Consider the following 12,500-nt stretch of genomic DNA (forward strand, 5'->3'; position numbering starts at 1 on the left):
TCGTCCTCACATCCTCGTAATCTTCATCTGGATTTATGGGCATCCAGGCAGGGGCAACATCAAAGGGCGGCTGATACCTCCACTGACAAACTCCTGGAGTTGACTGGATCTGTGGTTGTCCAGATAGGCGAGTTCCTGGTCCTTTGCTGGATCTACGGGCGTCTCAGCAGGCAACGCTCGTCCACTACATCATGGGACGGCTTAATACCTGTTCTGAAAAATATCCTGATCCACAGGCTTCTGGCAATCTTCCAGTGATGTCCTTCCCACAGCATCCTAAGGTGAGCGGTTATGCAGCAGGGTTCTCCTTCGGTGCCGTGTCGGTTATTGTCGGTCCGACTGCTATATATAGTCGGAGAACCAGATCATACACGTAAGGGCCAGATAGTAAGAGAAAAAGAAAGGTAACAGAGAAGAAGGGGTGTTAAGTACCACTAGCCGGTTATTTATATAATTTGCGATTTCTAATGTTCGGTTTTAACTTTATTTTCGTCTTTTTTTTGTGTGTGTTTCATTTCACACAGATAAAGGAGAAAATAGGAGAGGGAGTAGCAATCTGCATGGACCTGGCTTGAATTACCAACCGTCCCTGATAGATATGAGAGTAGATAAGGGAAACGACAACGGTAATCCGCAAGGATTTACTTGAACCAGTTGTTGTCACACAGAGAAGAAATAACTGTAATTTCATTTATGAGTCACTCGTCATGACTGACAAAACTGCGGGCAAAAGAGATACGTCATAGATCTTTCGCCGGCACTATGACAGCAACAAACCCAATTAATGAAAAGGTTTCAGTGTCTTTTGTTCTGCGTGGATGAGTGAGTAAGTGAGTGAGTGAGTAAGTGTGTGTTTGTGTGTGTGTTTGTGTGTGTGTTTGTGTGTGTGTGTGTGTGTGTGTGTGTGTGTGTGTGTGTGTGTGTGTGTGTGTGTGTGTGTGTGTGTGTGTGTGTGCGACAGCGAGCATGAATGAGAGTGAAAGTGAGAGTGACCTCACAAAGAGCATGAATCACAAACACGAATATTAGTGTTCAATATTACAAAATTGTTACAAATTAGCAATGCTAGCTATATAAAATTATTTCAACTACCACATTGAATTCTACATTTAATGATATGCGACAGAATGTATGTAGTAATGAATGGTGATGTGAAAAAATATTCGCAAGCTTTTTAGCAAGCAAATCTTCTTGGGGTCAGAAAATCTGAACTGCCGAGGTAACCATGTCTAGGTATGCATGTTAGATTTCATCGATGGGGGGATCTTATACCCAAAATGCAGTACACTGAAGCGAACCGAGCCAGGAAAATCTATAAATAACCTGCTCTTTTCTGCGTATCTGTGATGGGCACTCGTGACATTCCCTACAGGTATCTACTACACGAATCACACGATCGCTTGGGAATCACCCAAAACAAGCAAGCGACTTCTAGAGGGTGAGAAGGGTGTGATTAATAAGCGAATAATGATTCTAGGTTAAACCCTAGTCCTACATTAATTAATGGACATAACTGCGGGTCACACCGACTCAAAGTTGCCGATCAAACGAATAACTTCGGTTTTACCTATACCTACTGTCGAACGTCGGAGCGGAGGTCTATTAGGCGTTTACGCAACCCCGGGGGTATATCGGGCAATCCTGTGCATGGGGGGGGGGAGATTCTATACTATATTGAAAATAATACATTTATATAAAATCCTGTTATAAGCTCCGTTCTAGTGCCGATAAAATGTGTCATGAATGAGTAATGTAACGGTGCTACGGTTATTCCCCAAAGGATCAACAAAACAGCAACCAAATTACGGGAAAAAACGTAGATTTCGATCACCTGACTATCCTCTTATCTACCTAACTGCCCACTCTACTCGGAATTCACTCTAAGATTGCGTATTTTACTATGTGCCATCCCTATGACTAATAACTGAACCCAAATCTCTTTTACGACGTCCTCTCGAAGTTCGATATCTTGTCCTCAGTAATGCTTGAGTTTATGTTTCTTTAGCTTATGGTTTGGTGAATATGTACTGATGTTAGTGTCTCCAGTTGCAAATCATGGCAACACATTGCAGACACCATGCTTTATATAGGCTTACTCGGTTACAATCACCGCAAGTTAATTTTAAGCCCGGCTCATGGCCGTAAACGAAGGAACCCTGCGCCCGCCGCACACTTACACTCATACGATTGAAGCGCCGAGACGCGCACTGTTAGAATTAAGTTCAGGCCCAGCTGCCCATGTGTTCGAAGCATATATACTTGCCTATTTACCCCAAAGATATGGAATTTTTATTCAATTAATTTTTCTCTCTTCAATATGATGGTACCTTATTGAACTCGCTGAGTAATTAATACCTTACTTGACACGTTACTCTTACTTGTGAGAAATTGTTCTTATTATGTTCTCTTTTTTCTTGCTATTTAGTAAGGTGATTGACAAACACATTATCCTCCTCCTCCTTAGCCCTTTTACTGGCCTGGTACACTTATATTTCAGCTTCTGAAGACGATTGACCCTCCTCGCTACTGAATGTTGCACCTCAGTGCGAAACCTCTGCCACACCCACTACCCTGGCATGCGACGACCTAGCGACCCGCGGATCACCAGGAACCATCTGTAGATACCGAACAGATCCTCTACTGCATCGTTTCAAGCGTTACAGTCGGCTCGAGGACGAGCCTTGCGCGTGGCCGAGCGATGTCAACAATACGTAGCAAGACTGGATGTACACTTCACACCCCCGTCCAAGCAGCTGCCCTTCTCCTTGGGCAGGACGCAGATGTCGCCCGGCTTTCATTTTCGCACAGGGATAAACATCCGCCCTCGAAGGGAACCGCCGCATAAAAGGACACGTCCGTAAGGCAGAGGAGAGACACGGCAGACAGGCCAAGCCACACAGGGTCCAGCTCCACCACCTCGTCCTCCACCCGGGGACACGGGGGTCTCTTGGGGGTCTCATATCTGTCTTCAAGAATAAACCAGCAAGCTAAGCCCCTTTTCACTGACCCACCCAAGTCCATCTCTCGTCTCGCTCACATCTGGTGACGCGGTGCTCCCAACTTACGTGTCGCTTACATCTGGTGGCTTGCGGGGGCCACTCGCTTACATCTGGTGGCTTGCGGGGGCCACTCGCTTACATCTGATGGCAGCGGTGTTCAAGAACCTCACAACGCCGACGCAAATGCACCTACCACCATGCTCCTTGCAGACGCCTGTTGCTGATCTACCGACAAGGTACTAAGTTTCTTGAACAAATACCGTGAAATCCAAAATTGGAGGAAGTCCGAAAAATAGTTTTGGACAGCACAGCGCAGAAGAGCCCTATCGATCTAAAATATTTTTGTGTTCGTGAGTTGACTTGACTAGATGTTTTAGTTTGTGGTTGTTCTGCGGAAGTTGTGTGCATGTTTCTGTTGGTGTTCCATTGCCTCAAACTTCAATCACCCTAGGTCGATGGTAGTGACCCGGTGTTTGATTTTAATTAGCAAATCTAAAGAAACTTATTCGATAATTATAATGATAATGATAATAATAATAATAATAATAATAATAATAATAATAATGATAATAACAATAATAATAATGGTGTAATAATAATAATAATAATAATAATAATAATAATAATAATAATAATAATAATAATAATAATAATAATAATAATAATAATAATAATAATAAGGTTAAGAATAATATGAATAATAATAATAATACTGCTGCTACTGCTACTACTACTAAAGATAAAGATAATAACTATAATTCTGATAAGAATAACGATATTAATTGCAACAATAATATTCATAATGATAGTAGTAGTAACAATAATATTAAACTTAATAATCATATTGCAAATAATGACAATGATAATGATGATGATGATAATAATAATAATAATAATAATGATAATAAGGATAATAACGATAATAATAATAATAATAATAATAATAATAATAATTGTAAAAAATAATAACTGTAATAATGGAAATAATGGTAACAATAATAATAGCAATAATGATAAAACTAATAACATACAATAATAACAATAATGATTATAATGATCGGTATTATTATTATTATTATTATTATTTTTATTATTATTATCGTTAGCATTGATATTATCATATATAATATTATTATTACTTTTAGTATCATTATTATGATAATGGTAATAGTAATAACAATAATAATAATAATGATAATAATAATAACAATAATAATAATAATAATAATAATAATAATGATAGTAATAATAATAATATCATTATCATTATCATTAACATCATCACCATCATTATTATCAATATTATCATTATTTTTATAATCATCATTATCATCACTATTAACTATATTATTAGTTGTATTATCACAATAATGGTAATGATATTGGTAACAATAGCAGAGATAAAAACGAAGAGGGACCACAGTCGGGCGTTGCTGTCGCCTTTTCGTGTTCAGTGATTATAATAATAATAATAATAATAATAATATTAATCATGATGATGATGATAGTGATCATGATGATGATGATGATGATGATGATGATGATGATGATGATGTATGATGATGATGATGATGATGATGATGATGATGATGATGATGATGATGATGATGATGATGATGATGATGATGATGATGATGATGATGATGATGATATGATGATGTATGATGATGATGATGATGATGATGATGATGATGATGATGATGATGATGATGATGATGATGTATGATGATGATGATGATGCAAATGAGCGTTCCGAACACGTCGAGCGGGGGAGCCACAGGCGGCGAAGGGCAATGGCACTCTGTCACTCTTTGGCATTCTCTAGTCGCTCCTTTTCCTTAAACACATACTGGACAGAGAAGGAGAAAGAGTAAAGAAATTTTAGGAGAAAAGAAAGTTTATCGCTTCACGTAGCCGCCGTTACAACTGTATACAATGTGCATAAAAAAAAAAAAACATTGTTTATGCTTCGATTACGGTTTGAAATAAACAGAGAACGGGTCCGAATTTTATTTTGATTCTCAGCTATAATTCATCATCTGAAATGTTTATTTTGGCATTATCTTATTGCTTATTGACATTGTCATTTTACCTTTATCATTATTATCACCTTTATCATCATTATTATTCTCATCATATTCCTGTAGACGAGTCATTATGGAATCTGTACAGAAAACGATAAGAATATAATGACTTTTCTTTCCACTTTGCCTTTGATATTGTTATTGAATAACTCACTTCCCTAGGCCATGCATTCTCTTGCTAAGCCCTGGGCCTGTCAGACAAATTCTAAGCTTCAATTTCTGAGCGTTGCTCTGTGACAAAAACATTTATCAAGCCTTTCTTATTCTAGTGTTCTTTATCATATCTTTGCATTCTCTGTTTACTTATGCTACGCAAATGTTATTCTTGTCGATATGTGGAGAAAAGGGAAGACAAGAAAAGATAATTCAAACGCCTATGAGGAAGTGTCATTAGTGACTCGTATAGTGTTCCTTATAACGGACACCCAGATATGCTGTGTGTGTGTGTGTGTGTGTGTGTGTGTGTGTGTGTGTGTGTGTGTGTGTGTGTGTGTGTGTGTGTGTGTGTGTGTGTGTGTGTGCGCGCGTGTCGTAAGACAGACACTAGAAAATATATATATATATATATATATTATATATATATATATATATAAATATATATATATATATATATATATATATATATATCTATATATATTCTTTTTTTATAAATGACGAGAGAGAGAGATGACGAGAGAGAGAGAGAGAGAATTAAGGAGATAGAAAGAGTGGGAGACAGAGTAAAAGAGAGAGAGAGAGAGGGGGGGGGGGTAGACAGAACAAAAGAGAGTGACAGAAAGGAAACTTGAATGAAAATGGATAGATAAATGATTGATAAATAAGTGAAAGAAACACGGGGTAAAGCGAAAGATGATGATTCTGAGAAGGGAAATGAGGATGGACGTAATCCTAAGCATGATAATGATGATGGTGATGATGATGACACAGATGATGAAACATAATGATAAGGAAGGTAAGGATGAGGAAAGTCATAATGACGATTCAGATGATGATGATGAAAGCGATGATTACAATAATTGATGACAATATTAGCATAATTAGAATAATATTAGTTATTGCATATTAGCATCATTGATAATGTAGAAAATGCTATTCTTGATCATAAAACTGGTAGACTATAACGATACTGATACTTGATAATAGTGTGATAGTGATGATAATGAGACTGACTGCTCTGCTCCAGTAAAATCGAAGGCTGTAACTGCAAAACCCGACAGGATCTCCGCTGAGTTTTCCACACAAACACAGCAAGATCCAGCACTTCAGGATTGGTGGGATCATACGCCTATCATACGCCTATCGGTAAAAAGAATCCCGATCAAAGAGCTCAGCTGCCTCCGCCTCCCAGCAAATCAGAGACGGGACGAGAGACTCGTCAGCAGACTCAGGGGGGAAGGAGAGCGCAGCAGAAGAAGAGACCAGAGCCCCCCGTGTGCTCACACTGCAGACGGCGGGGACACAACGAACGAGACTGCCGTAATAAGGCCTCCTGTGACTTTTGTAAGGCAAGAGGTCACACCCTGAACAACTGCAGGTGGAAGGCTTCGGCAGACAAGGCCGAACTGCTGGAAAGAGAGCTAAGAAACTTCGTGTCAGAATATCGAAGTTGTCAAACACAGAAAACAGTAGTTCACCCTCAACCTCTACTTCCATCTCCGCCCCTTCAGCAACGTTACTTCTTTCCACCCCCACACTGGGCCGCTCATCAACTCGCTGTTCCTTCTTGGTCACATCCCAACTTCAACAGCCACCAAGGGCCAGTATACTAAATGGCTTCACTGATCCCTACCCTTCAAAATAACCAGAGACACCTCTCAGTTCTGTTTGCCAGTGTCAGAGGTCTCCGGACCAATATTGGTGAGCTGACTCACATGGCCCTCAACGTCAGTGCCGACATAATAGTGGCTACTGAAACTTTCCTTAATGCAGAGGTAGAACCTGCTTTTGGTAAGATACGAGGCTACTCACAGTGGCAAAGAAGGGACAGAACAGGAAAGAACTTCGGAGGTGTAGCTGTGTGCTATAAAGAAAACCTGCAAATACAGCTGTTAACAGTTGACTTACCAGACTGGATGGAAGCTATCTTCTTGAAGGTCATACTTAAGTCAAATGAGTCCCTACTACTTTGCGCCCACTACAGGCCGCAGTGGCAAGGCAGAACACCAATGGACTTCCTAACGGAAAATTTAGACGTCCTTCAGACTCGCTTCAACTGTCAGCACCTCTTAATAGTTGGGGACCTTAATCACCATCTCATTCAGCCAGCATATGAGGACCTTCTTGCAGTTCACGGGCTGACAGATTACGTAGATTTCCCGACACATCCTCGGTAGATCTCTCGACCCTGTTATAACGGACCTAACTGAAGACTTTATCTCCTGCTCATCGCTCGGCAAAATAGGAACTTCAGATCACTTTGCAGTCATGTCACATCTTTGCCTCGCCCCCGCAGCAGACGAAAGGAGACAAAGAAAAATATGGCTTTGGAACCGCGCAAACTGGCTAGGTATGAAGGCAGAACTTCAGTCACAGAACTGGGATGTTCTCCTGGCGGGGAATGCAAACGAGAAAGCATCCTCCATCACCAGAATCCTCGCTGAAATGCAGGAGAAATATGTCCCTTCGCGGACATACATCACAAAACCTGGGGACCAAGCCTGGTTTGGCTACAGATGTTATCAAGCCTCCAAAAAGAAATACAGATTGTGGCAAAGGTACAAAGCCAATCCCACAAGGCATAATAAAATATGTACAAAAATGCTTGCAAAGAAATGACAGCCACCTGCAAATGGGCCCGCAACAGATGGCAAGAAGACACGAAGAGGAAACTGTCAACTCTGGGAGCAGGCAGCAAGGTGTAGTGAGCTGCCGCTCCTACTGCTCCTTTTGGCAACCCACACCCGCTCAGCATCATTCTAAACCCCCACAAAGTGTCCTCGCGACCAATATTACAAGTGTGGACCAGGGCGTGAGCATCCTGACGGAGACGCTGACGGCGACGATGCAGAAGGTACCGCCTGACGGAGGCGCTGTAGGTGGAGGATGGAGACGCCCTGGACATTTTTAGTTTTTTTAGGAGATTTGGCCCAAGCTAATCGAGGCAACGACGTCACGATGTCCCCCTCGAGGCCTGCGAGGGATAACGTCAGTGGGTCGCCCTCGTAGATACGGGGATAGCAAGATGGCGCCCAAGATGGCGACGGACAAGGCAGAGGGAAAATCTTCAACGGGCATTTGGCGCCAAACCCCTCAGCTAGCCCACGGAAACAATTTTTATCGTCTATTTAAATTTATGTATATTGGTTCCCTTCTTTTAGTGTTTATATTGTTTTGTGTATATTTTTCTTCATTAAACCTCCTTTAATTTTCTAAATTCACGGCAATCTTCAGATAAATTTGTATTTTTAAAGAAACATTTAGAGAAGGCAGACGATGTTTAACGAGGAAATGAGTCTAGATGCGCGAACATCTCCTGGCGCACGACCTTGTTTGTATAAATAAGGTGGGGTCAACCACCTTGCTTGAGTTGCGCACAGGCATCGGCTCATTAACCACGGTCGGCTATCCTTCAGATAGCCGCCATTCTTCTCTGATTTTATCATTTTATTTGTGCTTTGTTTTAATTTACGTGCCTTTTATGGAATCATACAGTGAGTCTGCAGCATTAAGAGGTATTGTTTTTTATTCGTTTTATTTAAGATTGCCCCTTTTTAAGTGTATTTGTGCTGTACTTTTATGTTTTTCGGTGGTTTATTCTTTTCTTTTGTGTTTAATTTTAATAATAATGGTTTTTGAGTTTTGACTTTTGTTTCGTTTTTCCAAAAGGCTTCAAATGGGAATGATAAAATACGTTAAGTATATTACAAATGAATGATGGAAGTGAATATAAAAACCTGATTGATAACAGTAAAGTTCTCTCATTTATCTAATTTATTTTAACGTTTTCTTTTAAGTTTAATTTTACTCTGATTATTTAATTTTACGTTTCATTCATTATACAAGCTTTTAATCTTCTATATTTTTGGTGAATGCTTTGGGCAAATGACTGTTTCACATATTTTATTTCTTCTTGCTAAAAGACGCTACCAAATGTAATAGTGCACAAGACAACGCCAATGACAATTACTCTGTGCCGAAACAGGAGGCCGGAGGCTTAGGTCTCGTTGGCTCCAACGGCCCCGCAAACTAGGGGAAGGAGACAGATAACCCCTACAAAGGAGTGGTGGTCGCTCGTCAAGGAGTACCAAGGGGAAACCCGGGAATCCACAATACCTCCACTAACCCAGCCCGATGGAACAACTGCATCGAGTAATCGGGAAAAAGCTAACCTTCTGGGAAGCTTATTCAGCCGCAAAATGACAGTGCCAGATGCTAACAGGACACCTCCGGAGATACCCTCAATATGCCATGAGCAACTCCCTGGTCTTCAAATCTGTTGCGTCAGAACAAAAGAGATCCTTCAGAACCTAAACACAAAAAAGCACCAGGTTCAGATGATATCAGCCCGCAAACTCTCCGCTGGTGTGCGGCTGAGTTATCCCAGCCTTTATCATCTATCTTCCAGTCGTGCATCGAAGAAAGCTGCTGGCCCACCATTTGGAAGGAAGCAAGAGTGATCCCTCTTCATAAAAAACAGTCAAAAACAAATCCTGACAACTACCGACCCATCTCTCTTCTGCCATGCATCAGTAAGGTATTTGAGAAAATAATTGCTGAACAGCTCATGGAACACCTGGAAAACCACAGTCTTATTGGTATCCAGAGCAGGATGCTCTGGATACCAATCAAGATACTCTGGTGATCGCCCTCGACATCGCCGGCGCCTTTGACAGAGTGTGGCACAGAGGGCTCCTCGCTAAACTACAAGCAAGAGGCATAACCAGTAACCTCTTGCGGCTATTTGATAATTACCTCACTGGAAGAACACTGAAAGTGGTCATCGGCGGCCAGTCATCCCAGGAGTATCCGGTAAACGCATCGGTACCACAAGGATCTGTACTGGGCCCAATCCTATGGAATATTTATATTGATGATATGCTTAGGGAACATCCTGAAATCAAAGCTTATGCCGATGACTGTACCCTTTCTGTATCATACCAGCGTGAGGATCATGACGCTGTAGCAACGAGTATGAATTCAAAGCTGCAAGCAATCTACGAATGGGGATCACAGTGGCAAGTAAGATTTGCCCCCAACAAGACCCAGACAATGGTTATATCCCGCTCTCCAGCTGCATCAGACGTCATGAAGGACAAAATCTTCATGAATAACATCGCCCTTCCACTCGAGGACTTTATCTCAGTCCTCGGTGTAGACATAGACAGTGGTCTAAGATTTAACAGGCACGTCAGCAGGATCTGTAAAACAGCTTCTTTGAAGGTGACAGCCCTTCGACCTCATATCCCACCTCTTAAATCCTCAGGGAATACTTACACTATACAAGTCCCAGATCAGACCCCATTTAGAATATGCCTCGTTGGCCTGGTCGTCTACTGCGCCCACCAGCCTCAACAGGCTGGACAAAATAGAAAAACGGGCTCTCGGGCTTATCCAGGAAGCCAATCTTCGCCACATCGACGCGCTGGAACATCGTCGGGGCTCTAACTGTGCTCCACAAGGCTCAGGTGCAGCAGCTGCCTCATCTAGCCAGCGTCCGTCTCCCACCCCACGGCCGAGAGAGAAGTACGAGAACGGTACCGTCTAATCGGCTCCTGGTGGAAGTTCCGAGGTCGCGGTCTAGCCAGCATCAGCGCATTTTCTCTGCCAGAACGGCACGTCTGTGGAACGCATTCACATCCACTATCGATGTCGCCGAAATGACCACGCAACAAGTGAAGACAGCGGCACACCGATGGCGGTCGAGCAAACCATCACCTCTTAACTTTGTTATATAACCTTATTATGTATTTATCCCACTTTTCGTAACCTGTGTTAGCTTAATAAAATAAACTGTTCATTTTTTATAGTGAAAATAGGTTGGGCTTTCAAATAAGTTCCTGTAGATAAGTAACTTTTAACCCGCAAAAAGAAACCTAAATGTTTTTTAAAAATAAACTGGTTTCAACCTATGTAATTATCTGTATGATGACTATAAATAAAGATGTTAAAAAAGAGAGAGAGAGAGAGAGAGAGAGAGAGAGAGCGAGAGCGAGCGAGCGAGAGAGAGAGAGAGAGAGAGAGAGAGAGAGAGAGAGAGAGAGAGAGAGAGAGAGAGAGAGAAAAGAGAGAGAGAGAGAGAGAGAGAAAAGAGAGAGAGAGAGAGGAGAGAGAGAGAGAGAGAGGAGAGAGAGAGAGAGAGAGAGAGAGAGAGAGAGAGAGAGAGAGAGAGAGAGAAGAGAGAGAGAGAGAGAGAGAGAGAGAGGAGAGAGAGAGAGAGAGAGAGAGAGAGAGAGAGAGAGAGAGAGAGAGAGAGAGAGAGAGAGAGAGAGAGAGAGAGAGAGAGAGAGAGATTTATATACAAATTAATATGAAGCAATGCAACGGAGTAAGGCTATCTCTCTCTTAGCATAGATAGATAGAGAGGGAGACAGAGAAAGAGAGAGACAGAGACAAAGGCAGAGAGAGAAAGAGAGAGAGCAGAGGGAGAGGGAGAGAAAGAGAAGAGAGAAAAGGGAGAGGTCGAGAAAGAGGAGAGAGGAGAGGGAAAGGAGGAGTATGTATATATATATATATATATATATATATATATATATATATATATATATATATATATATATATATATATATATATTTTTTTTTTTTTTTTTTTTTTTTTTTTTTTTTTTTTATTAATGAGGAAAATACATGAAATTACAACTAAACTACAAATACAAGACAAAAATTCTCATTACTTGCAGAAAGGCAGTGTGATATTGCCTTCGCCGGTTCTGAAGGTCATCGACCAGTCCTTGATGCTGATCAGCGTCTGCTTGAGGTTCCTGTGGCCCAGAATCAGTTTGTAACACGAGTCGTCACACGCTTCCACGTCTTTGAGGATGCGAGAGGAGTGGCCGAGGGATAATTTAAGCGGGCTGTTCACTTTATAAAATCGCTTGCCTGAACGTTAGGGTTTCCCGATCTGAATTTCCTTTGCCTTTGCTCTTTTCAAATCAATAATTGTCCCGGAACCTGTGTCCACCAAGGTCTTTGTGCAGAATGTTTTGCCGTTGGTCACGCTGAGCTGCAGATCCAGGTAGGGTTATTCGTATTTTATCAGGGGTTTGCGTGGACTTCTATTGAGCGTAATGTTCTCCTCCAAACTCAGGTCGAGCACGCACTGGAAATCGGTCAGGAAATCCATGGCTAGGAGACTATTATTGGGCTCCTCTGCCACGAGCATCTCGTATTCAACCTCCAGCCATGAGTGGCCGTTGCTCAAGCTCAGCGACACGGAAGCTCGTCCGATGATTTTTACATTGTGGGTTAGATAACAAATTTC

At 41.5% G+C, this 12,500-nt stretch overlaps 1 protein-coding gene across 1 annotated transcript; it reads left to right on the plus strand.

Annotated features, from left to right (window-relative positions):
* Positions 1–7,695: 7,695 nt before the first annotated feature.
* Positions 7,696–9,821, plus strand: LOC119596594. Its single transcript, XM_037945914.1, has 2 exons — positions 7,696–7,938; positions 9,301–9,821. Exons 1-2 carry the CDS (start codon positions 7,831–7,833, stop codon positions 9,697–9,699), a joined length of 507 nt encoding a protein of 168 aa, XP_037801842.1. The 5' UTR covers positions 7,696–7,830; the 3' UTR covers positions 9,700–9,821.
* The last annotated feature ends 2,679 nt before the right edge of the window (positions 9,822–12,500 follow it).

Source organism: Penaeus monodon, chromosome 38 (assembly GCF_015228065.2).
Source record: "Penaeus monodon isolate SGIC_2016 chromosome 38, NSTDA_Pmon_1, whole genome shotgun sequence".
Taxonomy (NCBI): Eukaryota; Metazoa; Arthropoda; class Malacostraca; order Decapoda; family Penaeidae; genus Penaeus; species Penaeus monodon.

What these genes read in the sequence shown, in the direction of transcription:
- LOC119596594 (XM_037945914.1), top strand. Translation starts at nt 7,831, where the DNA reads ATGTACAAAAATGCTTGCAAAGAAATGACAGCCACCTGCAAATGGGCC. An exon ending in CTCTGGGAGCAGGCAGCAAG is followed by an intron (nt 7,939 to 9,300) that starts GTGTAGTGAGCT and finishes ACCCCTACAAAG; the next exon opens with GAGTGGTGGTCGCTCGTCAA.